The 26,450-nt window shown below is 39.1% G+C and overlaps 1 protein-coding gene and 1 pseudogene across 1 annotated transcript; both read right to left on the bottom strand.

The window, feature by feature from the left end:
• Window positions 1-6,684: 6,684 nt before the first annotated feature.
• On the bottom strand, window positions 6,685-8,898 carry LOC133022231 (probable 2-ketogluconate reductase). Its single transcript, XM_061089266.1, has 5 exons — window positions 8,511-8,898; window positions 7,459-7,630; window positions 7,208-7,386; window positions 6,935-7,031; window positions 6,685-6,841 (listed from the first exon to the last, which is right to left on the bottom strand). The coding sequence occupies exons 1-5, from the start codon at window positions 8,887-8,889 to the stop codon at window positions 6,685-6,687; spliced, it is 984 nt and encodes a 327-aa protein (XP_060945249.1). The 5' UTR covers window positions 8,890-8,898.
• Window positions 8,899-11,720: 2,822 nt separating this feature from the next.
• The window catches only part of LOC133022054 (probable 2-ketogluconate reductase), a 135,343-nt pseudogene continuing 120,613 nt past the window's right edge, over window positions 11,721-26,450 (bottom strand).

The raw sequence follows: 26,450 nt of genomic DNA on the forward strand, positions 1-26,450 counted from the left end.
ATCCAGTCTTGGGGCCATAAATAAGTGCGTCAATCACAATTTGCTGTTCACCGGCTCAGACCACTCGTTCCACATTATCTCAGTGTTATGTTCTCTCCACATTTTTCCCGCAGACATAGAATTAGTGTTCCCAAATTGCCATCAATGTCAGCGAGTCGGAATGAAGATGAATGAGTGATGCTTACCAGGTCTGTAATCCACAATACTCAAGGCCCTATGCTTTACCCCGGTGACTCTTTACAGCCGTCTGAAGGCAGCAGTTATCGGTTCCATCTGCAGACTCTGATTGGAGTGATGTAGTGCGCTGTCAAGAGTCCATTACAAAATACAATTTGTTGAACGTCAAACTTATTGCATTGACTAGCATCAACATGCATGTTGGAGACTGACACATTGAAAAGAAGAGATCAAAAAAACATCACTCAGGACCAGTTTCTGTCAGACCTCCCCCAGTGTCTATTTAACAGCAGATGGTTATTGTATGGATCCTTGTGATGACAAATATTATCATGAGCACTTTGAGCATGGAATAAATGATGGCTGCAAAATAAAGAAATTAATCATCTGATCATATCGGTTGTAAGAGCTGCTCACATGAAGCTTGGCAGGAAAACTCTCCAGAGAATTCCCAAACAGTTTCTTCCTTATGATGAGTTGAGTCCCGAGATTTAAATGCTATAATATATGTCAACCTGTTTGATAATGCACTCGTTCTGGTCCCAAGCTCTAACCAAGTATGCCAAAGGTTCTCATGGTGAGCCTGGCCACAAAATACCAAAAGCACGGTGAAGCACAAGTCTCATGGACGGGGCGGGATGACAGGGGTCGGCACCATTCTGCACGATGCACAAGGTGCTCTCTTGTTGAAATCATGATGATTAGTGTTTCTCACCTGAGCAAAGAAGTTTCTCATACCATAATGTCCTGAACCTCAGTTGAGTAGTTTCATCCGCTAAACTTGACGTAACCTGAAACCTGTAATGTGCTTATGCAACATTTTCATTTGTTTGGAGTCGTGTTTCTGAATATTCACCTTTCTTTTAACTATGTTTAGTTCTCCACCAACTCCACAGGGAATATCAGCTCCTCCACTCTGTTCACTAGCTACAGTATTAGTTAACTGGCTGCAGTTCGGTTCAGTGCACAGTAGGCCTTAATAATGTTTTTGCAGAAACCCATTGCCTGCTGAGGCTGAAAATGATGCTGATAAAAGCATTGACTCTGAACAAAGTTAAGGGTGGAAAATGTTACGGAAATGTTCTATACCAAGGACAAGCAAACAATTATCAATCTGGAAGTTTAATTCAACAACTGCAGTCGTGGCACAGAGCTCATACCACGGTGACAGATATGAGGCAATGGCAGTGAACAATGGGAAATCCATACATTTATACTGGTTTAACTCCTCCTCACACATCAGAATATGGTTGTCCAATCAGCTCTCTGGATGTCCTGAGAGGATGATCAGACATTCGGTCTCTGGCGGTCTCTTTGAAGTTTGAACAAGATGCTAAACGCATCTTGTTCCAGACCCTTTGAGTTACCCCTGGTCTGGGAGATCTTTCTCAGAGATCTCCTGTCTCTGCAGGTCACACCTAATAACCTTTGAAGCCTCCTGTTGAGAAACCTTTTGTTCACACTAGATTGAGGAAGCCACAATCTGAAGGCTTCCAGGAGCAATATGCATACAGTTACTTTGAGCCACAACTCTGACTATGAGTTCTGAACCACAGAAATACATTCTTCATCAAACTCCTTTTACATAAATGTTATTTGTTTCATTTAAACATATCTAAATACAAAAATTCCCACGACAAAAACCAAAACAGTTCTTTCAGATCCTGAAGGTTGCTACAAAGCTGCAGTCGGGTGATGATATCTGTTCTTTCATCATCATGAAGGACCCAAATAGTCATGGGATCCATTTTTCCACCATTTTTTGCAAAGGTCATAGTTATGGTACTTGTAAACTACAATTTAGAGGAGACAGATTTTTTTGCTGTGGTTCCAGGTTGGTGTAATAATCCCATTCTCTCAGCTCCGTGGACAGTGGACAGCTTAGATGTCGCATCTTGGACAAACTTTTCTCGTCCGAAGAAACAGAAACTTTTACGAAATGCAGCATTTGCGCTGCTCACGAGGAACGACAAGTCCTTTGTTTAAATATTCATCAACCATTCAACATGTTAAAGTAAGAACATGGCACTTTTTGATATCTTGAGATGGATGAGTGCTCTGCCCGCCGGTGTTACACAGTATTCTGTGACCCATTCGATTCTGTGACCTGTAACATCACAACAGCAAGTCTGCCTTCAGGAAACAATGAGGTGCACAGAGCATGCAGAACATCAGCAGTTCATAGAATTGTTATTCACTGAAAAGTAACGTGGAATTTATATTTTTACTTTTGCTTCACCGGCTTCTGCAGCTCGGCTCCAACTCCAGTGAGGAGCAAACAATGTTTTTACTTGCAGGACAGTCAGGACAGCAAAGAATAATATCCATAGTTTAAGTAAGAAAAAAGTTATCGTTATAATTCGATTGTCTTCTACAAATACAAATACAATTTAAATAAAGAGAAAATTTATTTTTGCACATTTGTATCCTCTACACCATTACCTGTGTAGCATTTCATCATATTTTATGTTTTTGTCTCAATATCACCTTATGCCAACACACAAATCCAGTTTTTAATCTCATGCATAATTGCTTCCATTTATTCTAGTTGTTTGATTTAGTTCAAAAAATGATTTTATTTCCGTTTCTCACTTTAAGTTATTTTTGTCTTGGTTTTTGAGTCGGTCATGACAGTACACAAACCACAATTTGTTTTGTTGTTATGCTGTTAAAATAGAAACACTTTTCTGACTGACAACCTACTTATAAGGATGTCTTTTGCACCTGAATGTCTGAACCGAGCTTCATCTGTTGGTTCCATTGTTTCCATTTGATCTGGTTAGTTTTGGTTTCACATTGTAATTAAGGGAGTGTCCTAAAGAATTTTGTCCGACATATGTACGTCCAGTCAAACCATGGTTCAGTTTGATTCAGACCCAGACCACCTCTCTTTAGTCGGACTAAATGTGGTCCTAATCTAGTAAAATAACTAAAAGGATTCAGACTCAGTAACAGATTTATATCATGTCTCTTTAGATTTGACTGTGTGTGTCTTCATTCCCAGCCGTCATTAAGTCACCAAGATGTGGTCATGCTGCACAACCCCCCACATATTGCAAGTAAATCTCTTCATCTATTATTTACTCAATGTAAAATGTCCTCTTTTGAAATCTAAATATATTTCCATCGTTAATAATCACTCCATATTGGATTTTTCTGAGATCTTTTAAAGTTCCTCCATGTCCAACTGGAGTCTTTGATGTCGTTCTCACTGGAGGATAAAAATCTTGGAAAAAATAAATTCACAGATGGATCAAATGTGCCCCGATGCACTAATGAATAGACTGGAGCTTTATTCTGTGAAAATGATTGGCACATTCAACACTATAAATAGTCTTATTAGCAGAAATAAGGGATCCTATAATTACCACACAGGAATTCATGATTAGGGAGAGAGATAGGCTATAAGACGTTGAATATGACATCTTTCAATAACAACTGCTGAATACATTATTATATATAATTTTATCATTTTAATCACCTTTTGCTTTGTGATTTGATATAATAGATTTAAAGCAACGGTTTAAACTAATTAGATTTACAAAAGACAACTTTTGGAACCTCTGATATGTTCTCACACTGTCCTGAGATCCTGTTAGAATTTCAAATCCCTGTAGGTCTTTATTCCTTTCCCCTTTTCATTAGCGAAACGGAGAAACTGTGTCAGCTCAGCAGGGTTTTAGCAGTGGGGAATTGCAAATGATATCCTTTAGAATTTCTGGTCCAAGTGTACAGTATGTCTGCAGATTCAAGACAAGACCATTAGTGAACTGAGCAGTCTGCTAAGTATATGGAAATGTATGGTACGCCATCAGCAGTTATCAAAAGAGATGCATAATAAATAGGAATGGAATAAGAGGTCGAACAAGGCTCCACTGCTGCAGTGTGGAGATGAATATGTATATATATCTTTTAAAGGCAGATAAATAACATAGTTCATATTTCAGGTCACTGTTGTTTGTATGTTTCTGTCTGAGGAAATGATGGGAGATGTGCAGGAAGGTGCAGGTGAGTCAGAGGAGGGTTGAACCTGCTCCACTGTGTTTATGGGTCATTTGTCATTCATTGTCTTTATGCTTTAAAATGAATACATCTAATAACATCAGATAGCTCTTCACAATGGCATATTTATGATATGTATTCATCAACTCTTTTTTCCACAGCTGTTGTTAAAAGGTTTAATTGTTGTTAAATTGAAAACTTACTAGATGGTATATTTAATTTTTCTGTATAACTGTATTTTTCTCCAGAGTAGATACTGGTAATAAAAAGTTAAATATATGTAACATTAGTTTTCACATTTTTTACGACAAATAAATCCTTTAGATATTCAGTCTATTTCCTCTTCTCTTCTATAACCGAGCAATCATGTGGTTTTTTAATTTTTTTCTTGGGCATGGCAAGATATGAGGTTTGCTTTCTCTGATTGTCCGTTTTAATAAATTATATCATGTATAATATTTTATTTTAGTGCTAATATTTGGGGATTCCTTATACTACTTTTAATTGTTGTCTTGTTTGTGTAAATGCACTGACAGGAGTGCTACTTAATTTCATTGTAGTCTGTGCCATGACAATAATTCTACACTATTCTATTTTGATCTATTTTACTATTTTGGAAAATTCTAGCAACTTCTAGGCTCATTTCAGGACAATGGCAACACTTTAAAGTCAGCAGGAGGGCTTGATCCTGTAAAAGCTCGTCCAGTGTGATGTTATAATGTCAGATACAGGTACATAATCTCCTGCAGAATGACCCTGTCCATTATAGGCCACATCCTCTAATATAGGTTGTTAAAATGCAGTCTTTAAATTACAGAGGTGCACAATGAATATCTTATCCCACACCTCCCCCTTCATTTCAACCCCTCACTGATGGGGCGATTGAATGCAAATGATACATGCAAATATGCTTTTATTAAAAATAAAAAAAACTCTTAGTGATTAAATGACTACAGAGGCATTGGGTAATGAAAAGATCTCAAGGGCACCTTTGGTTTTCAGAGAGGTCACGTCTGTGATGGACTAATGTAGCTCCCAGCATAAGGGACACCTTCACAGTTTATAGGAGCAGCCTTGAGGGAAGCGGCCGGCCAGAGTCAGCCGCTTTGTGGGCTTCTGGGACGGCCGCCTGCTGAAAGGGTGCCCTTCATTTCCAGACAGTGTGCCCTTTTTAAAATACGATCAAAGATACAATGTGAGTGGCAGCAGCCTTACTGTTGTCTGTCCTCATTGCCACATTCACTCACAAACATGGCCTCAAGAGCCTCATTTGTGCTCAGTGCAGCGAGGGCCACGCGTTCAGAACACGACCTTCAACTCTCGCCGTTATCTCAGCATACGGATAAACTCTAAGCCGCTCGGAGGCAGAAACATACGGCGCTTAGTGTCCATGTAAATCACACATATTATTTACAGTGAATGAAGTCTGGTCAAATGATTTTAACAGCGTTTTATTTGCTGAGTGTAATGGCATTGGGAAAATGTGTGGTTTAGAAAATATCCAATATTTTAAGGAATAAAAAACAACAGCTCAATTATTTATACTGGGTCAACTGTAAATACCATTTACAGTAAATATTTATAGTTTTAGACCATTAACTTTGATAGAAAATATTATTTCTGTCTGCATTATGTTCACTTAAGATGATTTTTATGATCTTTGTTCTGTACACAAGTCGTCCATGGGAGGTGTTCGGGGTGAATGAGGTGAATAAAGTGAATTCATTCCCTGCCAAAATTTATTTTAATTTTTTTCTCTCTCTCTCTCTCTCTCTCTCTCTCTCTCTCTCTCTCTCTCTCTCTCTCTCTCTCTCTCTCTCTCTCTCTCTCTCTCTCTCTCTCTCTCTCTCTCTCTCTCTCTCTATCTCTCTCTCTCTCGGAGAATCCTGGCATTGAACCACCAACCTTTTGGTGAGAGGACAACCTACAATCCTATGATAGGATGATTTACCCTCAGCCACAGCCGCCCAGACACAAAGAGAGAAGATTACCCATTGAACACCAGTTGGTTACAATTTCTGAATCAAGTAACCTAATATATCTGTAATATGCAGATGTATTCCGTTATTTATTTTTGGAGGTTGTGATATTAGAGATGATCTTAGAAAGACAGAGAAGTTTTGGTTTGTTTTTCTGGGACACAGCATTCTGCAAGATCTTAATCAAACACGGCTTCAGAAACAAAAATTTAAGATCTCGATCGAAAAGTAATTAAATGTCAAAATTAATATTAAGTGTAATTTAACTATAGGTACAATGATACTAACCGCTGTCATTTTTATTTTAACATCCCACATTTTTTTGTTATTTGATTTTATTCTTGCACTGTTCAACTCAGGTTATTTTCAATGTGCTTTATTAACAACTTTGATTTTACTTGACTAATACACTCAAAAGAAACTTTTGGTCACTCCGTTCCACTGCTAGATGTTCACATTCGATTTTTATGATGAAGCCGACAATGTTCTACAGAAAGAATGAGCAGATTCTGCTGAACAAGCTTGTTCACTGTGGCCTGACTTCATTGGGGACAGGTAATCCTTTCAGTGCAGCCAGGGCGTTCTCCACCATCTTCTCCACAATCCTCCTGGCTGTGTTGTTTGTATTGATCCCGATGTGGGGGGTGATCAGCGCATTGGGGAGGCGGAGGAGTGGGTGATCCCTGCACAGGATAAGAGCAGAGGAGTTGAGCTAGGAGCGATTCCATTAGCAGAATTATTTCAGTAGAACATGATTCTATTCTGAGAGATGAGACCTTGGCAAAGGTTCTGGATGAGTCACGTCTAGAGCCGCAGCCCGAATCGTTCCCGAGCGGAGAGCTTCCACTAAAGCATCCTGGTCCACAACTTCACCTGAGACATGAACAGTGTTATTTTTAACCAATGATCATGAATCAAGATCAATATTAGGATGGTAGAGACTTATTTCTTATGTAGTTGCCTTGTTGCTTTTGCATTTGTGTTTTCAGTTGATGCAGTTGTGTGAGAAGTCTCAGCCGCCGCACCACGATCTAGTAAAAGTTTCTAACCTCTGCTGATGTTGACCAGCGTTGCAGTGGGCTTCATGAGGGACAGCTCTCTTCGGCCAATCAGACCTGCCGTGGCCGAGGTCAGTCTGACTGCTATCATGACGAAGTCCGACCTCCTCAGAAGGTCGTCCAGCAGCTCACAGTAACTGGCTTTAACCGCCTGCTCATCCTCTACTCTCCTGAACAGAATAAAATACATTAAGCGTGTTGGAACAGTGTTTTTATATATGTATCACGTCATAATGAAATACCTTCTGGTCCTGTTGTGATACAGGATTTTCATTTGAAATCCACAGCATCTTTGGGCGATTTTGTGTCCGATATCTCCCATTCCGATAATCCCCAGAGTCGACCCAGTGACTTCAACTCCCATCAGGCTTTGCGGCATATGGACTGTCTTTGGGTCAATAGCTATATGATGACCTGTGTGTGGAACACATGGGGAAAAGTCTGGGTTTTAACAAAATTATTAACATTAATACACCTTGAGATTCAAAAATAACAATACTTTAATAACACCACCGTAAAATGAGAATATACACTGTGATACATTTTACAGAAAATAACCCTCAGGTTTAACAGTTGTGTCAGGTTTTTTCATTTGATACAAAATACTGTAAAATTATGAATTTTAATAAACCAACAACCCAACTGTTATTCTAAGTAGGGTGCGTGTAATTAAAATTACATGTATTCCTTATCTTCATACAATAACCAAGCACAAGTGTATTGAAACCAGCTGCGACTGGTCTTTTCTTGTAAAGTAACAAAAGTGGAGTTTTTTAAGCGAATGACGTAAACTGATGATATCATTTTGACTAAAACATAGAATTATGACAGTGTGACTGTAAATGTAAAGTTGACTGCGTTGCTTCCCCTGGAAAAGATTGGTCATCATTATAGTACAGCACATTTTTCTAGTTTAATTAATATTTCTAGTTTCTAATTAAACTTATTGTTGACCCTGATGCAAGATACAAGACATTTGCAACAAGACGTAGATTGGACAACTTACAATTGTTTTACAGCATCTTAAAGCTGAAGGAGTCATGTTTTGACAATAATATCTTATTTGCTCTTTTCTGGGATCATGGGCGACTCGCTCAGTGTAATTTAAATTTAATTAAATGCATTACTTTTATTGATGTTGAGCACACAGCGTTTCAAGACGGTGCAGGTACAGATCATGTTTGTATGGCTCTGCAGATTATATATGATTTGTATTGAATAAGTAGCACAACATATAACGTAGATGTAGCCAGGCCCCCATCAAACTGCCCTTAGGTCAGTTGCTTAAACTTACCCTCGAGGATCTTGCGAGCTGACGCCAGAAGCAGACCCATGGCGAGATCAGCCGTGCCGTCGCTGACCACACCTGGTGTGTTGGTCACTTTCACCCCTCGACCGCTGATGAACGGCAGATCCAGGTGGTCCGTGCCCGCTCCTCCACTGGCGACCACTTTGAGGGAAGGAAGCAATCTCAGCAGCGCAGGCTCGGCTGCAGGGAAATACTTCCATATAAACAGGCCCTGAATCCTGGGGCCATGGAGAGCTGGGTTGTCGAGAAGCTCTTGATGGCAGACGATTTGGAAGTGTTGTGTCAGGATGTCTGCGAGCTCTTCCAGGTAACCAAAGTCACCCCCGACCTGTGAGATCAACACCCATGGTTTTTCCTCCTCCATCACCTTCCTTAATAGAGGACAATGTATTTTCTGACTGAAAATAAAGAAAATGTTAATTTCACTCAAACAACTCACGTTTGAATGTTTATTGCAGCAGCTGAACATAGTTACAGTTTTTACATTTACACTCCTAATAAGGTCATTCCAGATAACTACTTACTAAACTGAATGTGCAAAAATGTGAATCATGTTACCACACAACCACTTTATTCAGAAATACTAAGATTAAGATACATTTTATATATCAGACATACATATCAAATATATCAAACATTTCCAAAAAGTTTCCGATAATGGATAATTCTGTTCAAAGGAAAAATCAATTCAAATAAATTACAAGAAATGACATTCAAGTTAATTTTATGAGGAAACTCACCTTTCTGACCAAAGCTTGAGCTTGAACTCTTCTCTGCTGTCAGAACGACCAGGTAGAAGCTGATGATGGGAGTTTTCTTTTTAACCAAACCTTTGACCGATGTGGTGTTTTACTTGGATGAATAAGAGTTAATGTGAAAACCAGTCCGGGGGCTGATTGCCCTGCTTGGTGTATTATTCACAAATACTGTTTCACAGGAGTTGGGCTGAAACCTCTCCAACCACCCACACACTTATGGTTGTAGTTATTAATAATGGAGGGGATTTAGCAATAAGATTAAATGGATTTAACAAATACCCGAGATTGTGAGATGACAATCTGCAGAGATTTGAAGCCTGAGACACATGGTGGTTATTTAGTGAAACGGTGAAAAAATGATTTTAAAGTTAAACACTAACTGGACACAGACTCAAGTCCTGGACCCTGGAGTCAAAGTCCTGCAGTTTGTCCTCCCACCAACCACACTGAGTCTGTAGATTAATGCAGCAAATCAATCATTCGTTCAAAGACAAATGCCTCTCAGAATGATCCAGGCTGTAAAGCCATATTTGAGTGTGAAACCCCATAAACACATTTCTGTAAAAAAAGGAGATAGAATGAGACTTTTGCTCAGCAAATCTGCAAAGTATCTCTCTTCTTTCTCCTTTAATTTTATTTCAGTATTTTGTTTCCGAAAGAGAGACTTATTACTATGAACATCCATAATATCAGAAGCAAATAAAACAGACAACATAGGCCAGGTACAGTAGAATCCTTTTTTACCATTAATAAAGGCATTTTCAAACCCAAACCCGATAGGTTTTACGTTCAATATAAACAAGCAGTTGTATCTCACCCTGATGTGTCATTTTAATAGCTTGATTATATATATATTATATTTTTCATCATATCAGACTGACACAGACATTCACAGGTGTACTGGTTACTGTCATGGCAACAATTGTCTTATAATTGCCTCCTCTTTTTATTAATTTTTCTTCAAAATAAAAATGCTTTATATCTAGCTGAATTACAGAACTTTTTTTTTGAAAAGTTGTCTATAACAGACCTCTGAAAAAGTCGACATGTACTATATGAAAACATATTACCGGTTAAGTAAATAATTCTAACTTATATATAAACCATAGACATGAAAGCTAATGAAGCACTACCGATAAACCAGGTAGGATGAACACAAAGTTTCCAACTTCACTCTCCACCATAGAGTGTGAATAAAAAGCTCTGCGCTGAACATCCTGCACACAAACAAAACAATTGAAGATATATTTTAGAATTGTTTGAGGAAGACTCACTAATGATAAGGAATAATTCTGAAGTAGCTCAGTATTTCTTAAAATAAGAACACATGCAATATTCACAGTATGAGGAAGGGGGCTAAAATGGATGTATCTCTGTCTGTCTGTATGTGGAACGTATATCTCAAAAGATCTTATCCCCATATGACCAGACATTTGGTGCGTTTCACTCCAGCACAATGTAATTGACTAGAAAAATGTATAATATTCGTGTCAACACGTTTTCAAAGAGCCAGGGTTGCTGTTACACATCTTCTTATTGGTTTATTGTTCTGTAAAATCATTCTAAATTGAATCTATAGATCTAATAATTGAACCTCATGCTGGAATTGCTTTGTCAAACTATTATTTCACGGTAGAGAATGTTCTTTAAATGCTCGGCTTCATTTTCTCTTTTTTTTTTCAGTTATTATCATCCAAAGTAAAATAAAACACTTGGACCTGATTGCATATCAGTTCTATGAAAACACAGCTCCCAGGAAAACCCTCCATGTTTTACACTTACACAGGAGTCATGACTTTGATACGTTTATGTTAATGTAAGTGAGATTATCATGTATGTTACAGAGATTAGGGTGGACCATGACACGGAATGTGCCAAGTGGTGAATACAAATGAAAGAAAAGATAAAAGCTTTTAATCTGTTAAAGTAGTGATATCACTGATAAAGGAAACTCTCAGTCTCATTTCCTATATACTATATACATTCATTTTAAAGACTCAATCACAATATGTCATTAATGACTTTACGTCCTATGAATAGTGACTACGATTTGAATCCAGGCACAACATTACAAGTAATTGCACTTGTACGGTTATAAGGGAACTGCTTTCAGACATCTGGACATTTTCCTGATATTTTGGATTAAACAGAGGGAGCCATGCACAAGTGGTGCGAACACTTTCCTGTTGCTGTGAACCCGGTCTGACCCAGACAACCTCCTGCCATGTTCACTATACGGGATAGACAAACTCTGAAAAATGTCTGAACCCAATTTTTCCAATTGCTCAGGAACTTTGGGAAGCTTAGTGTCGAGTGTGAAGTTGTTTTAGATACTGCAGGAGGGATTAACGCAGACGAAGCAACCAACCACCACATTCCTGAATGGCTAGAGATTTAGTGCAAAAACAATTCAACAGCATTCCCAGATGTCATCTCCTCATTTTGGCTTGACCTCATGGGGAATAGTTGAACTGCAGCCAGGGCGTTTTCAACCATCCTCTGAGCAATGCTGTCAACTGCTGCCCAGGTATTCTCACCAATGTGGGGGGTGATGAGCACGTTTGGCATAGCCAGGAGAGGATGATCCCTGTTGAACATTAAGGAGGAGAAGTAAGTAAATGTAATTAATTCATCAATAGGGTTTTAGGCTGTAATTTTAGTAGTGTTTGTATATTTTAATTAAACACTGAGGTTTGAGAATTTTACTGAAAACTAGAAAAACTGGGGAAGATGAGCACAATTAGATATGTTGTATATATGCGTACACGTGTTTCTCCTGGCCTCAAGCTGAAGAGCAATAATCACATGTGGTTTAATGAATGAAACGGAATTCATAAAATCCTTCTCATGAAAGCCTTCTGTTCGAGTACATTCGTCTCAGGGTCATGTTTTTTTATGTAATGCTCTTTTAATACAAAGCGATTCTGAGATGGGACCTTGGTAAATGTTCAGGATGAGTCACGTCCAACGCTGTTGCACAAAGCGTTCCAGACTTCGACTACAGCGTCCTGGTCCATCACTAGACCTGAGACAAGCGAAGAACCCTGTAAGGTTAAAGATCAGATTTTCAAGTGTTATCTTCTCATCAAGAGCTGTAGGGAAAGCAAATACTGTAGGGCCTGATCTACTAAAGGTTTGCATTTGTAAAAATGTGTGCAAACTTGATTTCACCAGCAAAAAAACTTGCAAGCTGATTTACTCAGGGTGCGCACTGAGGATTGGGTGCAGAATAAAACCCACTGTCCATTCAGTACGCTACTCTTAATGAATATGCATTATAGGGCGTTTCTATCAAAGTGCACAAAATATTTGGAGGAGTAGATGCAAATTCTTCAATTAAGTGGTTTTGACTTCATCTATATTGTGGTAAGGAGGTGACGGAGAGAACAGGTTTTTTCTGCTCATGTTAATATGGGGATTCACAGAAGCTTGCCTCTTCCACTAACACCTCCATGTTTGCACCTGTTATCATTTACGCAACCATTTTTAGTAGATCACTGTACAAACATGCAATCTGTTGTAACGCACACGCAATTTAGCTCTCTTTATTAGGGATCTTAGTTGATCCAGCCCGTAGTTGTCACCTCTGCTGATGTTGATCCGTGTTGCTTCTGGTTTCATGAGTGACAGCTCTCTGTGGCTGATGAGGCCCGGCGTGTCGGGTGTCAGGGAGATGGCGAGCACGACAAAGTCTGCCCTCGTCAGCAAGTCGTCCAGCCTCCGGCAATACGTCGCTCCCAACGCCTGCTCATCCTCCGCACTCCTGAACATTGGTAAAGTGAACAAGAATGAGCAGAGACACTGTCACACTGGTTCCTCACTTTAACGCTCTTCTCCATTACCTCCACCATGATTTAACCCCTTTCTGATGGTTTATCTAGGAGCCAGATCACAGAAGAACAATTGTAGGAATTTTCACGAAAATTGGGATTCATACTTCCTGCTCTTTTGTGAATGTACTTCCTCCTTGCTACATTCTGTTACAGTCACAACAGGTAGTTATAGATATTGGGTCTTTTTAAGTCTGCACATTCATAAACCATAATATAATAAGAGGTATTATATTCCTATTCATCTTAAGAACACCCTCACCTTGTTCTTGAGAATAGATTGTATGTACGTTTACACTGAGAAGTGGACTTTTACCTTCTGGTCCTGTTATGATACAGGATCTTCATGTCAACTCCTCTCAGGCTTCTGGGTAAAATTGTATCTTAAGCTGTTTTAAGACCTATGAGAAAAAAAAAAAACTTACATCTCATATTTTGTTCATTTATTTTTTACATTTTCCTAGTATTTGTTAATAAAACGACTGAACTACCACTGCTGCTGTACGGTTCTGCATCTTTGAATGTGTGTCACTGCTTTTGTCCAGGATATGAATGATCTAATGCACCACAGAAATAATATATACTAATGCCTGCTAAGTGAGGATCTGACTCACCCGCTAACAAAGCCAAGTAGACTAAGCTATAGAAGGAGGAGGCCCTTAAAGAGATAGGAGCTAAGTGTGTCTAACAGAAGCTGAACGTTGGACCAGCAGCAAAGGACAGTCTGAGGAAAGTTATGTGTTATCTGAACACTAGAGTAATAATCGAAGTTAAAATGATTAACCTGAATATGAGCAGAATATGTCTCTTTGATTAAATAATGATTAACTCTCTCGCATATTTTGTCTGAATACAAAGTTTAGGCAGGTCTTGGTATTGGACAATAGGACATGGAACATTTAACCTTACACTCAACAATCCTGCGTGCGGATGCCAGAAGTAGAGCCATGGCCATATCAGCAGTGGAGTTGCTGACCGCACCAGGAGTGTTGGTCACCTTCACCCCTCGACTGGTGATTAATGGTACATCCAGGTGGTCAGTGCCTGCCCCTCCATTGGATACCACCTTCAGCGAGGGGAGCCAACTAATCAGGCAGTGGTCAGCTGCAGGGCGGCTCCAGACAAACAGGGCCTAGATTTTAGGACCATGCAGCTGAGCATTTGTAGAAACTCTGTTCTGGAGATGATTTGATAGAGATGCTTCAACACGTCACTGAGTCTATCAAGTAAACTTTGGTTGACCCCTTCCTCTGAGACCAGAGCCCAGGGTTTCTCCGTCTCCATTACCTGGACAGGTCAAAGAAAAAAAGATGACGGCAAATACAACAATTTGGTATTTTTCAATGTCACAGAGGAGAAGTGATGCAGAGTTCGGCACACACAAAAAACTAAAGCTATTGCTCTGGTTGTGTATTTAATCCCTGGGTTTCCATTATCTCGATGCCAGTTTGTCTTGTCAGATCATTGTCAGCGTTCCAGTTTTTTTCCTCGTGTTAACCCTGGTTTTTGACCAATTGTTTTTTAACATTGCCTTTGGGCATCTGTGTTTGGACAACTCTGCCTTCCAATGTTCACAACCTGTTTTTATGGATTAAAACAATTTTTCCAACGCCCACAGATAAACTTTAGTTACGGTGAGACAAAGTGCCATAATTGATATCATTACCCTAACACTACCATATAATTAAATGATAATGGAATTTTAATAAGATGTTCAAAAACAGGTTTTACTAGCAATAACATATCCCTTTAGTTCCACTTTTTAAAAAGGGTATTACAACTGCACTTTATTTAATTTTCATGACTAAATAACTGAACATGTGAGTTCATTTAATGAAACTCAAATTAAACCAAAGGGCCTTGACATCAACAGAGTAAGTGTGAAGCACCTTCTTTAATATGATACACCTAAACCACAGCTTGGCAATTAGCTTAATTTTTAGAATTTAGGAACATCTTGTCACATAAATTCAATAATACACTATGCACCAAAATACATTGGAAATATCAGACGAACTTCACTTGAATTTTCAGAAAGGTACTTGAACAGCATGTACTCTGCATTCTATCTGTACGGTGCCTAGCAACAGACGAGAAGAAACTGTTCTTCCACTGTGGTTTGTATAACATCCTTGGAGGGCTGTATTCAATAACTGAACTCATAACCTCTCTGAAGTGATGGTTTCTCAGTTCTCTTTTGCAAGGCGTCTGATGTCTGATGGTAGTAATGCTTTTTGCAGCTTGCAGTTCATTTCCCAGTCTTGAGGAGTATCAAGTCCGGAACTCTGCTAAAGGTTGATTATTGTATCCAAGCACCTTCATTCTTGAAACTAGACATGAGAATTACCACCAGTTTTCTCTCTAAAACAGATACAAATTCAAATGAAGGGTGGTATTATAGTTTATTTCAAGTTATAGCTACGTACTGACACTTTTTCTTTAATTAAAAACAATTATAAACTCAAAGTGAGTGTGAGTGGGTGACGTCTGAGCCTCTTCCTCCTCCTCTTTACTCTAGCGCTGCATGACCTTATCATATTTTGAATTGAGATTGCATTTCAAATGGATAATTAGGTTTGTGTTGTTGTTGCCAGAGTTGACAAACACATCACATATGCATTTATGGAGCCATAGTTTCGCATTGCTGTGGCTGGCAGAAGTAGAAGTAGTCCCTACCAACCTGTGGCTAATAAGTCTTGTTCATTGTGAAGTCACTCTTTACTCTCACGGGAAACACATTTACCCAAATAACTGAGGGGTGTAACAACTAATGTATATGGGTGTAAACACTTGAACAGACACGTTGGAGATCAGAACTATGACCATTTGAGTATCGATCCGCACACATCTACTTAGCTGCATGTTTCCAGTTGTACAGACGCTCACGTTTGGCCTTTTCATTAAACTGCACTGACACAACCCTTTACTTCATCAAAGAAAACATAAAACCGTTTCTGCAATGTTACTTATTTATATTTCTTGATAGTAGCTATGACGCATTTGTCAGCGATGACACTCAACAGCCACATGCGTGTTGTGTTCAGCGTGACCTGGCGGGCATTCAGCCAGAAGAGACCCGTCTTCTATTTTGAGTTATTTTATTCTATTGCAAAAAAAAGGTAATTGCAGTCATTCATTTTCTGTCCTTTTTTCTGAGAAGCTCTTTGTGTTCATGAAATGCAGAAATCGAATGGCCTCATGGGGGCACGTAGCTGGAAATCATTGAGCATTGCAGATGAATGATTGAGTGGAAACCTCACACACTGTCGGCTCCAGAGATGTAGCAAACATTGAACTGTAGCTTTCACATCAACACAGTATTTCAGTGCTTTGTAAAGCAAATATCTCAACAGTTAAGGCTGTATTTAAGCTTTAGTATCTACATATCTACATATTATCTTTTAACAGCTGGTGTGTTGTTGCTGTAGATCACAGGGAGAATAGTGGAGCTTTGTGAGAGGCAGACGAGGCTTCAGGGACAAGACAGTCGCCCTCCTCCCTGCTGTCGTCACCCTGCCTCATGTTTCTGTCAGCTCAGATTGTGTAGGGGCTCATCAGTGTTATGGAAGAGCGGAAGGTCCACAGAGTCAGACACCTTTTGTTATCTTGGGAATTGAACTTGTGGGGCTGTGAGACTTTGGTGACAGAGTGCATGAGGCCAACAGGGGCAATCTGCATGGGGAGTTTGCTTTATGACAGATGCTCCTGCTGTGGCTTCAACGAGTTCAGAGAATTATTATTCTAATGATTAATTCTTATTATATTGTATTGTATTATCTATAGACAAGAGGGATGTCTAAGAAGGACAGACTTTGTGAAAGGATTTTTGCATATTATACATTATACGTGTGCAGATATGTATAGTAGGTTTCAAATTGTTGTTGTCACTTTGATAGACTGTTACAATTTATTTAAAGGCGACTTCCAACAAGACGAATCTCAAAGTCGTCAGATCGCCGTGAAGTACGAACAACTCGACCATGACTCTTGCAGTCATTGTGAGTTCATACGAAACGAATGCAAAGCAACAAGGGGTCTCACACACAACCTTTCTTTCAACTCTGATTAAACTGTTCAATCACCAAAACAGATATGAGAAGAGACACAGTGAACCCGACTGATTCTCCTGCTCCACCGTCAAGCTGGAGAAGACGTGAAATGCTTCAGTGGACATCACTGTTGCTAAGAATAGAGAAAAACTTTTTCCTGTCTGAAACCGAACCAAGCCTGAGGAAAACCAAACCCAACCTGAACCCGACAGACTTCTGTTTTATACCGTCTGAACCCAAACCGAGCCCGATACAGTTAATATACACCGCCCTGTCCATCACATGCCTGGTTATTGGTTGATGCCCCTGGTAACGTTGATCACGGCCTTGTACCTTCATCCTCGCTCTGACCGGCTTGAGTTGATGCTGACGCAGACTGGAATTCTGATTGGAGTCTGTGATACGTCGCCTTTCTAATCACGTCTTTGCTATAGACCATTGTTCATCGATCGGGGGCTTTTGTCTACAACTTGCAAAACTCATCTGCAACCATCTGTATCAGGCGTAAAATCGTGTAGTGTGAACATGACTTTACATGATAAAAAGTTAAATATAATTCACCTATCCACTCCTGCAAAGTGCAACTTTATGAATCCTTTGTTACTGAATGTGGTCTCATGTTAGGCAGGACCCAAAGTTGCTTAATATCTGAGCACCTGAAAACTGAATGAGGTTGAATAACTTGTTAAGGTTCGTAGCTAATTGCCTTCTTTTTTAATAAGGTTGTCTGGTCAGGCAACCGTGTCGGAGAAATTACATTTTGCTCCTTTTAATTTGCAACGCCCTTCCAATATGTTTTAATCGGAACAAGTTCTGTTTCAAAATGTTGTTTTGTAATTAACACAACTTTGAACACAATTTTCCAAACATAAATATCTGTTAGATCCTAAACATTGAACCCAAAACCACAGTGTTTCCCCAAAACAAAAGACCCACAGCCTCTGGTTTAATTTCCCTCGTTACTTGTTCCTCCGTTAGTTGAGGTGGGTTTATATTAGTCTGGAATTTATTAATGCGCCCAACAACTAAGCCCTTTGGATTCTGCTGCATCTTATATGCATGGTTTGTGAACCTGTGATGCAATCTGTATTAAAAGTGATGAAAATAAGAAGCGTGTCAATTTGTGATCTTCGTGTTTAAGCAAGATGGAAGGAGGGAAAACAGGGGCTGTGTTGTCGTGAAGGGTAAATGATGGAAAAGGGAGCGACGCATGTAATCTACAGATTCCCTGTGCAGAATAATGGTCAAACCAAAGCTTCATGTTATTGTCTCACAAGCTCATTGAGGAGCATTTAAGTGCATCTATGGTGCATCTGTGAGACTTCTAACAGATAAGAGTCAATAATCAGGTTGTGCGCTCATTAACAAGGTGGTGTCGTCAATGTGCAGTCTGTCTGTAGCGTCACCTCTTTTCAGTATTCCTTAAGGAAACAGGTCAATAGTGCTGAAGTTGGTTAATTTGTCTTTCTCCCCGCTGGGTTCAAACCTGCTCCACAGATCATTCAAATTAAAAGACCTTATTGGTCACATGTCCTTATACACTTATACACAGGGTTCAAGCTTTACGAAACTTCATCGTCATGGTAACAATGGAGGAGTTGTGTGCGAGAACGGAAATGTAAGTCTATTTCTCTGGACATTCTCCAGCCTCTTCATACAATCTCTGGAGACTGTCTGAGTGAGCCCATGTGAGAATCCTGCAGAATTATGATTAGCACATTTCTACCACAGGACAGACCCAAAAGGGAAGAAAAACCAAAAGAATACAAATATCTCAGAGACCTTTCTGTCAAAAGAATTCGGGGAGTTTGTATTTAAAAAAACGGTTCAAATTTTGTGATAAACTAACAATTACCCCAATCTCAGAGCCCATCAGGTATGGTCTGATGAAGAATAAGCCTTTGGGGGCAACAGCCAATATGTTGGGACCTCCAATGTATACACAGGATTTTCCAAATTAGAAACAGAAACCAGAAGCTTCACGTCTCAAAATCTTGCCCCTCAACAGATTCTGATTAAGGAGATCAACCTTGACAATCTAACGTTTTTCAAACAAGTGGATATTGTTATATCTTGTTTGCAGGAATTGGTATCAGATGGGGATGGTGTGTTTCTTAATGTCCAATAAGTGGTTACCTCGATGGAATTGTATTTTCCTGACTGGTATCATAAGTTCTCTGGTCATGAAATGTCTTATTCTTTAGGTTATAGTGAGAGGGGGAATGTTGAAGAGTCTCTGGTATACAGACAAATACAAACTTTGTTAGCGTAACAAAGTTTAAATAAAACATAACTTGGTGGTTTGTTGTACTTCTCTATTTGACTCAAGGCTGTTTTAAATTCTGTGGTTTCTTGTGCAGTCGGTTAACAAGTGAAACACACGTATCAGGAGCCAAAGGTTTGTGGTGTAATGATATTGGAATGAGACTAACCTCATGGCTGGAGGCTCTGTCTGGGTGAGTCAGTGAGTTCATCAGAGAAACAGAGACCTGTGGAATAGTTAGTAAAGATCATTGTAAACAAAATGCTAAATGTTGTTTTTCGCTGATTCTCTACTCCGGTTAAGTAGTCGGATTCATGTCCTTTGCTAATTTGTATTCAGGTGATTGTTATTCAGCGGCAGTGCACCACACAAGTTCTCCTGGCACCAACATCATTGCTCCCGATCATACATCATGACAATCTCTGCTGGATACAGCATCAGCTCTTTCTGCCACATCCCAGTTCATTTTTCTCTCTTTCATGTGACACGTCATGGTTTGTTTGCTCTAAACCAAATATTTCATCAGCGCTTGTCAGTGGACCACACTGTGTTGAATCCATTAGTACTCCTGATGCAATGATGCACTTGGCTGGAAAGATCCACTGCTTCGCAAGCCTTAATTTAGCTGTCAGTAGTTAGGACGGACTGAGAGTCGCTCTGTGTAAATACTGGGACTGACTGATGATCTGAAGGCTTAAATCTTAGTAGTAGTGTTTTCACTTAAGAGAAAAGAAGAAATGACATCCTGAAATAAATGGGTGCTATGATTTAAGCAGTACATCACTTTAAAAGGAATAAATTGCGTATCTCTAAAAACATTTTCAGACACACATAATTGTTTTTAATAGAAAAAATATCTAGTGATAATGTTCTGCAGATGGGAAGCAACTTGTTGATGAGGGCGATTAAACTGGGTGGTGCTTGAAAGGATATTTTCCACTCCTTTTTTAAAAAAAAATCTCCACACGACCTTTGTTTTACACCGATTGGACGTGAACATGAGGCGAAGGTTCCTCACTGCCACATGTGGGACCACGCCCTCTGATTTATATCACTGATTAGATCTTGCAGTGCTAACCAAACATAGAGAAACCAATTTAGATCCGCCATTCTTGTTCTAGTTGCTGGTGCATGCTCATTTATGCTCATTAAGAAACAGTAGGCATCTGCAAAGTAAGTTGTGATGTCATTGTTTCCCCAAATGCTCAGTTTACTTGTTCACTTTGTTCTTCGTGGGTTTTGGGTCGTGCTTAGAAACTCCCAGGCCGTGCGCTCTTTTAACATTGAAGTTCTATTCAAACCCCTCTGCTTAAGCTACTGAAACGCTCTTCACACTCAAAAGACAAATGTTCAAATACATTAAAAAGACAGCTGGACATCTTTATTCTGCAGGAAACGTATCGTAGCCTCTGCACATTCAGATGAAGTGACAGAATGGCCTCCCTCTGTTAACCTTCTCAATGTCAGTTTACCCATTTTCTTAAACAAACATGCCATCCAGAGGCCGGGCCTCACTTCGGAACCGACGGGAATATTAGATTTGAAATATTTGCATTTGTTTGCTTTTCTAGTTTTCCTCACGAAGGTGAAAACATATAAGCAGAGTTTTTCCAAATGCCTCTGGGGTGAATTCTAATTAAAACACCTTTCAAAAGTCGTGTCAGGTAATGCTGCACCCACAAGGTTAATCGGTCATATTAAGAAGTGTTCTTCCACATCCATTGACAACTCATTAACACTGACATATAAATAATGTCTTTCACACCTCTTTATGCAAAAGCATGGTCTTTCACTTCAGATTTGCACACTTCATTTTGCAGAGGTTTTTCTCAAAACCAAAAATCACATTTCATTCGTTTCAGCTTCCTGCTCTCGCTGCCTTTGTGCATCTGCTCATGGATTTTTCTTTAGAATATTAAGTCTGTGAAAATTCCTCAACAAATAGAGTGCCAGGTGTAGTGATGATTATTTAATTTGTCCTGCCCTCTTTGTTGGTGTGTTAGCTTTATTAAAAAGTGCAGGCTTTAGTAGTATTAACAATAAATGTAATTTTATTCTAAACGTTTTAAATGAAGCATGAGGCCAGAACATTTTCATAGATTTCATCAGTACACGTGGCATTCTATTAAAATCTATAAGTGCTGCTCTCAACATGCACTGGAAAAAAAGATAGAGAGATTCTGCTCCATGTTCATTCCTTCAGATTTGTCAGCTGCACATTCACTGCTGCCAATCTCCTGATGTGACGCATCCCAAATCTGTTGAATCAGATTAAGATCTGGTGACTAAGGAAGCTCACTGACGCTCATTTTCTTCTCCATGAATCCAGTCCGAGGGAACTTTTGCTTGGTGACACGATGCATTGTGGCAGGCTGCTGCGAGGAGCCATTAGAAGACGGTAAATTGTGGCCACAGACGGATGCACATGGTCAGCAACAATACTCAAGAAGGCTGCAGCACTCCAACGATGATTGATTGGTGTTAACAGGCCCGAAGTGTGCAGAGAAAGATTCTCCAACACAAACAACAACCTGGACTGTTGACACGAAGCAGGTTGAATCCTGGGATTCATGCTTTTAACTCTGATTTAGACAGAATCGTCTGTGTGCTTTTGCAGAAATCCACATTCATCAGACCAGGTATTCTTTTTCTACCTTCAGCCTCGTATTTTATTTCTTGACTGACAGGAGTGGAACCTGGCATGTGACGTTGTTGTCCATCCACCTCAAGGTTTCACTTGTCCTGAGATATTTATTAGCTCCATAAAACGCCCAGTCCATACAAATGGGTGGTGGTATCTGCAGTGTAGACAAGGCCCTAATCATACAATGAAAACTAATTTTACTTAAAATAAGAGACAAATTAAGTGAAGTAGATCATTAGGCGCATGACAGCAGCAGAAAGCCTTGCAGACATCAAAATATATTATTTTTGTTCAAGGACTGTTTTTCATAATAAAACTGCCAAACTTGCTCGTGTAATTTTATTTCAAAATGACCAGAGAGGACCCTTTTGGATGTTTCTCTATCAGAGGATGAAAGAAGACAAAGCTTAAGTTCTAAAATCATTGTTCAATCCTCAGATACTGCCTTGAGCGAACACTCAAAGGCTCGAACAAATACCAGTCAAGCACCTTTTTAAAATAAGCTAGAAGTGTTAGAGCAGACCTTGGAAGTTTTGAGGATCTCAGATGAACGCTCTGAGAGATACAGCCTGGAAGATCCTGGCCACGTGCCTCAGGATGCTACTGCTGTGAGGTTTTTGAGTTTGAGGGTTCAAGCCTTGGTGGATTTTACAGTTCAGCACACAGATGAAACACTGAAGGACTCAAAGAACTGAATAATCCTCCTTTTTTGTCTCGGACCGAATATCTCAGTGTGTTTAAGCATTGGAATTTCTATGCAGGACGTGGGTTTGATACTTTTACACACCAAAGTAAAGGTTGAAAAGCAATCGGAGAGAAGCTGGTCCTTCGGATTCTGATGCCCAGGGGAATCATCAGATGAACAGATATTATTTTATAGTCTAATCATTTTATTAGTGTTTAATTTGTATTTTAAACCATTTTAAATATTGTTTTGTTTATGTTAAGTAGAATTATACAGGAAATATGCAGTGTTTATGATATTGTGGACTTATTATTTTATTGTTGTTATTGCTAGGTAATTTAACTTTATTGCTAAACGATTTCAATATATGTATTTTAGTCTTTGTTTTCTCTATTTGTTTTTCTATGAGGTTTTTAAATAGTTTTGATGCACAAAAATGTGCCCTTATGTCACAGAAAGATAACTAGATCACTCACGATCATAGATAACAGTTCTATAAATAGGTCTGATACATTAACATCCATCAATTATGCCTTAACTATTTAGAAAAAAAAATTCCTGACCAGTATCACAACCTTACCCCAAGTTTCAAGGTATTCAGTCTAGCACTTGTTGCATAATTTTGCTTGCAAACCAACATAGAAATGGACAGGGTTAAAAACTTGTTTATCCTGTATTTTGAATTAGTAGAGAAGTGTGAGAAATTATGTTTGGGTATTTTAAATCCCTGTTCCAGCCTGAAGGAGGCAGGTCTGAGTCTGAACTCGCCCGCTGGGAACAACAGGTCTTGGTTTTAGACCTGAATAAATTATAAGCTTGACCTAGACTGGACATTCAAAATGTCAACACACACACACACACACACATCTTTGTAATTATACCACCTGAGGTTCTATTCCTGTTTAATGCTGACGTACTCTGATTTCCTCGAGACTTTCTCCAAACCCAACATGACCCTGACTGTACCTAAATCTTAACCTAACCCCAAATCATTTATTTTATATGTGGACTTAATTTTGTCCACACAAGGAAGTCAAGTCCCCTTAGTGTGACTCTGTGAACAGATTTAGGTCCCCACAACAGGAGTAATACCAACACCATGCACACCCACCCACACACAATTGGACCACATTGCTGTTGACTCAGAACTCGTCCTCATGTACATTGGTGTTTTTCAAAATGCAGCTTTCCTTTGCTTTTCCTTCCTTACATGCAAACTTTGTTTTATTCACAAAAGAAGATTGTTTCGCACCTTTTCCTTCCCGGATAAAGATGTTAAGAAATCGTTTTCATTGTGAACGGGAGACGAGGAGACCAGAGTCTTTGGCTGTTCGGCACAATGGCGATCAAAAGCAACAGGTTTTACAACAGACAAGTTCAAAAACATTTCTACGGTCTGAAAGAAAAAGCTATTGAAGATCCAGTTTGCGAAATTTCCTCTGAGAGGATTCAGAGTAAGAATAGTCCAGAGCTTTGTGTACAGTTGAATACACTCAATGACGAGAGGCACTTCGCTCTATAAATGTGCTGGCTATTTGTTGGATTGTATTCATGTGTTGAAAGGATCCGAGCAAATTTTTTTGTGAAGGTCACAGTGACAGTTTGATTGTTGGACCATGTGACAGTGACACAGAGTCAAGAGCACTTGCAGAATGCACTTTACAGCACTCAAGATCAAACTCTGTAATATGTAGACTTCTCTACTTGGAGTTCTCACATCAAAAAGAATATGTTTAAATGCATGAAGAGGGACATTATTGATACTCATTGAGACGTGTGAATGGTTTAGGCCACTAAAGCACCATGGTTAAGATTAGGGAAAGGTTGAACATGTTTCTGAAGTTATTGTGAACTTTTTCTGTATTACTCAAGTTTCCTCTCTCACCTTAAACAGAGCCATTACAATATAATGTGTAAATGTGTAAGGTCTTGCAGTTGTATAGAAATATAATTTTTAGAATCATAAACTTGTTTGAAACTAAAAACATTGAAAACATTGTTATATCTGATTGGGATGTAAAAAAAAAAAAGTGCATATATGACGGAGATCACACTGAACACACAATAATTGGAATCAACTTCTCATTAAATTTACTGCAAAGTTTGATTCATTTCAAGTTCATTCAATTAGATGTTGAGGTTTTCATTTGTTTTTGTTCAAAATTGTATTCTTTTGATTTGAAATGAGACAGCAGCATGACTGTTAATATATTAAGTTGACATAACTCATGCAAAACATTTAATCAATTAATAACAATGATATGTGTTATTGAAATTATTATTATTTTTTAATACTTTATAATAAAAGTGATTAATCAAGTAGATACTATTCAAAACATACATTGTAACAAGACAGAACACTAAACTTTGAAGAATAAGTTAAGAATACACCGTATGATAAAAGCCTTCCTGTTTCATTGTGTTAAGTCATCTCATTGTGCATTTCTTTCCCACTTTAACCCTGGAGAGGTTACCTTCAGACTTCTATTTTCTCCCTAGTTTTGCAAGTGAACTTTTCCTGTGACCCGTTCAACTGGCTCAGGTTTTGTATTTTGGATATTCTGGAGTTTTATGCTTTTTCTAGTTACCTCAACTACCATTTTTCAAAAATGAAAAATGACTTAGCCCTCAAGTCGGCTCACAGTTTCGAAGACGTTGTAAGAACTGTTTTTTCTCATCGAAGTGTTTTCAAGAGACTGACAGTTCACAACAGTGAAGTTTTCGGATTTAAGAGAACGTTAACCTTTGCTGACCCATGGCTGTGATTGGCAGCTCAGCACCGTCACTGGGGCTTTAAGCTGTATTCACCCACTGGAGCATAAAATCACTGTTGAGAAAAGAAAAATAAATAAAAGCTGCAGTTCTTTAAACACCGAACACATTTTCTGTTTCTTTTTGCAAATTACTCCAGCATTTCTTAAAAGTGTTTTCATTTTTTTGTTAAACGATGGGGAAGATGGAAGTATAATCTATCAATAAATGTATTGCATGTTTATATTCATGCAACTTTTCACCGCACATCCAGTCCATGACAGTTCAGCGTTTCCATCCCGCAGGCAGAGCAGTGGGTGGTGCAGGGCGACTTTGTTTCTTCACCTCACCGGTTTGGTATTGTGTTTCGATTGTTGAGCAGAGGAGGATGATCAGCGGCGTCCTGCAGGAGGGGCTGATGACCCCTGAGTCAACCTCATCTGTTTCCCCCGGTGGGCAAACACTGCAGGAGCTCGGAGCCGCCCGCCGCTGAGATGCTGTTCATGTATCACCAACAGAAATTCTGCTATCTCGCAGCACTCCACACATCACACTGTAATGAAGGCTGGGGGAAACAGCCACTGTGTCATGTACACCTGTAAGATACGGTGAGAAAGAAATCTGAGCTGATAAAAAAAAAAAAAAACATAATGGGAAAAAACCCTGAAACCTTATGGCTGGGATTTCATTAAACTCTTGACACCGTGAATGGTAAGTATGCAGTGTAGTGATTTCATAGTCATGTATTGCAGCAGCTTCTCCGTGTCGTGTGTGTGTGTGTGTGTGTTGTCAGAGAAAAAGCACAATACCACTAGGTTTTCATCACTCATAGAAAATAACCAGTCAACATATGAGAAACGATACCTCTGGAAAAAAAAAGGAATCAAGGGTCATGTTTTGCATCATGAATCTGAGAAGGTACATTATTCATTGCAAATACTGCTT

Source organism: Limanda limanda, chromosome 16 (assembly GCF_963576545.1).
Source record: "Limanda limanda chromosome 16, fLimLim1.1, whole genome shotgun sequence".
NCBI classification, from domain to species: domain Eukaryota; kingdom Metazoa; phylum Chordata; class Actinopteri; order Pleuronectiformes; family Pleuronectidae; genus Limanda; species Limanda limanda.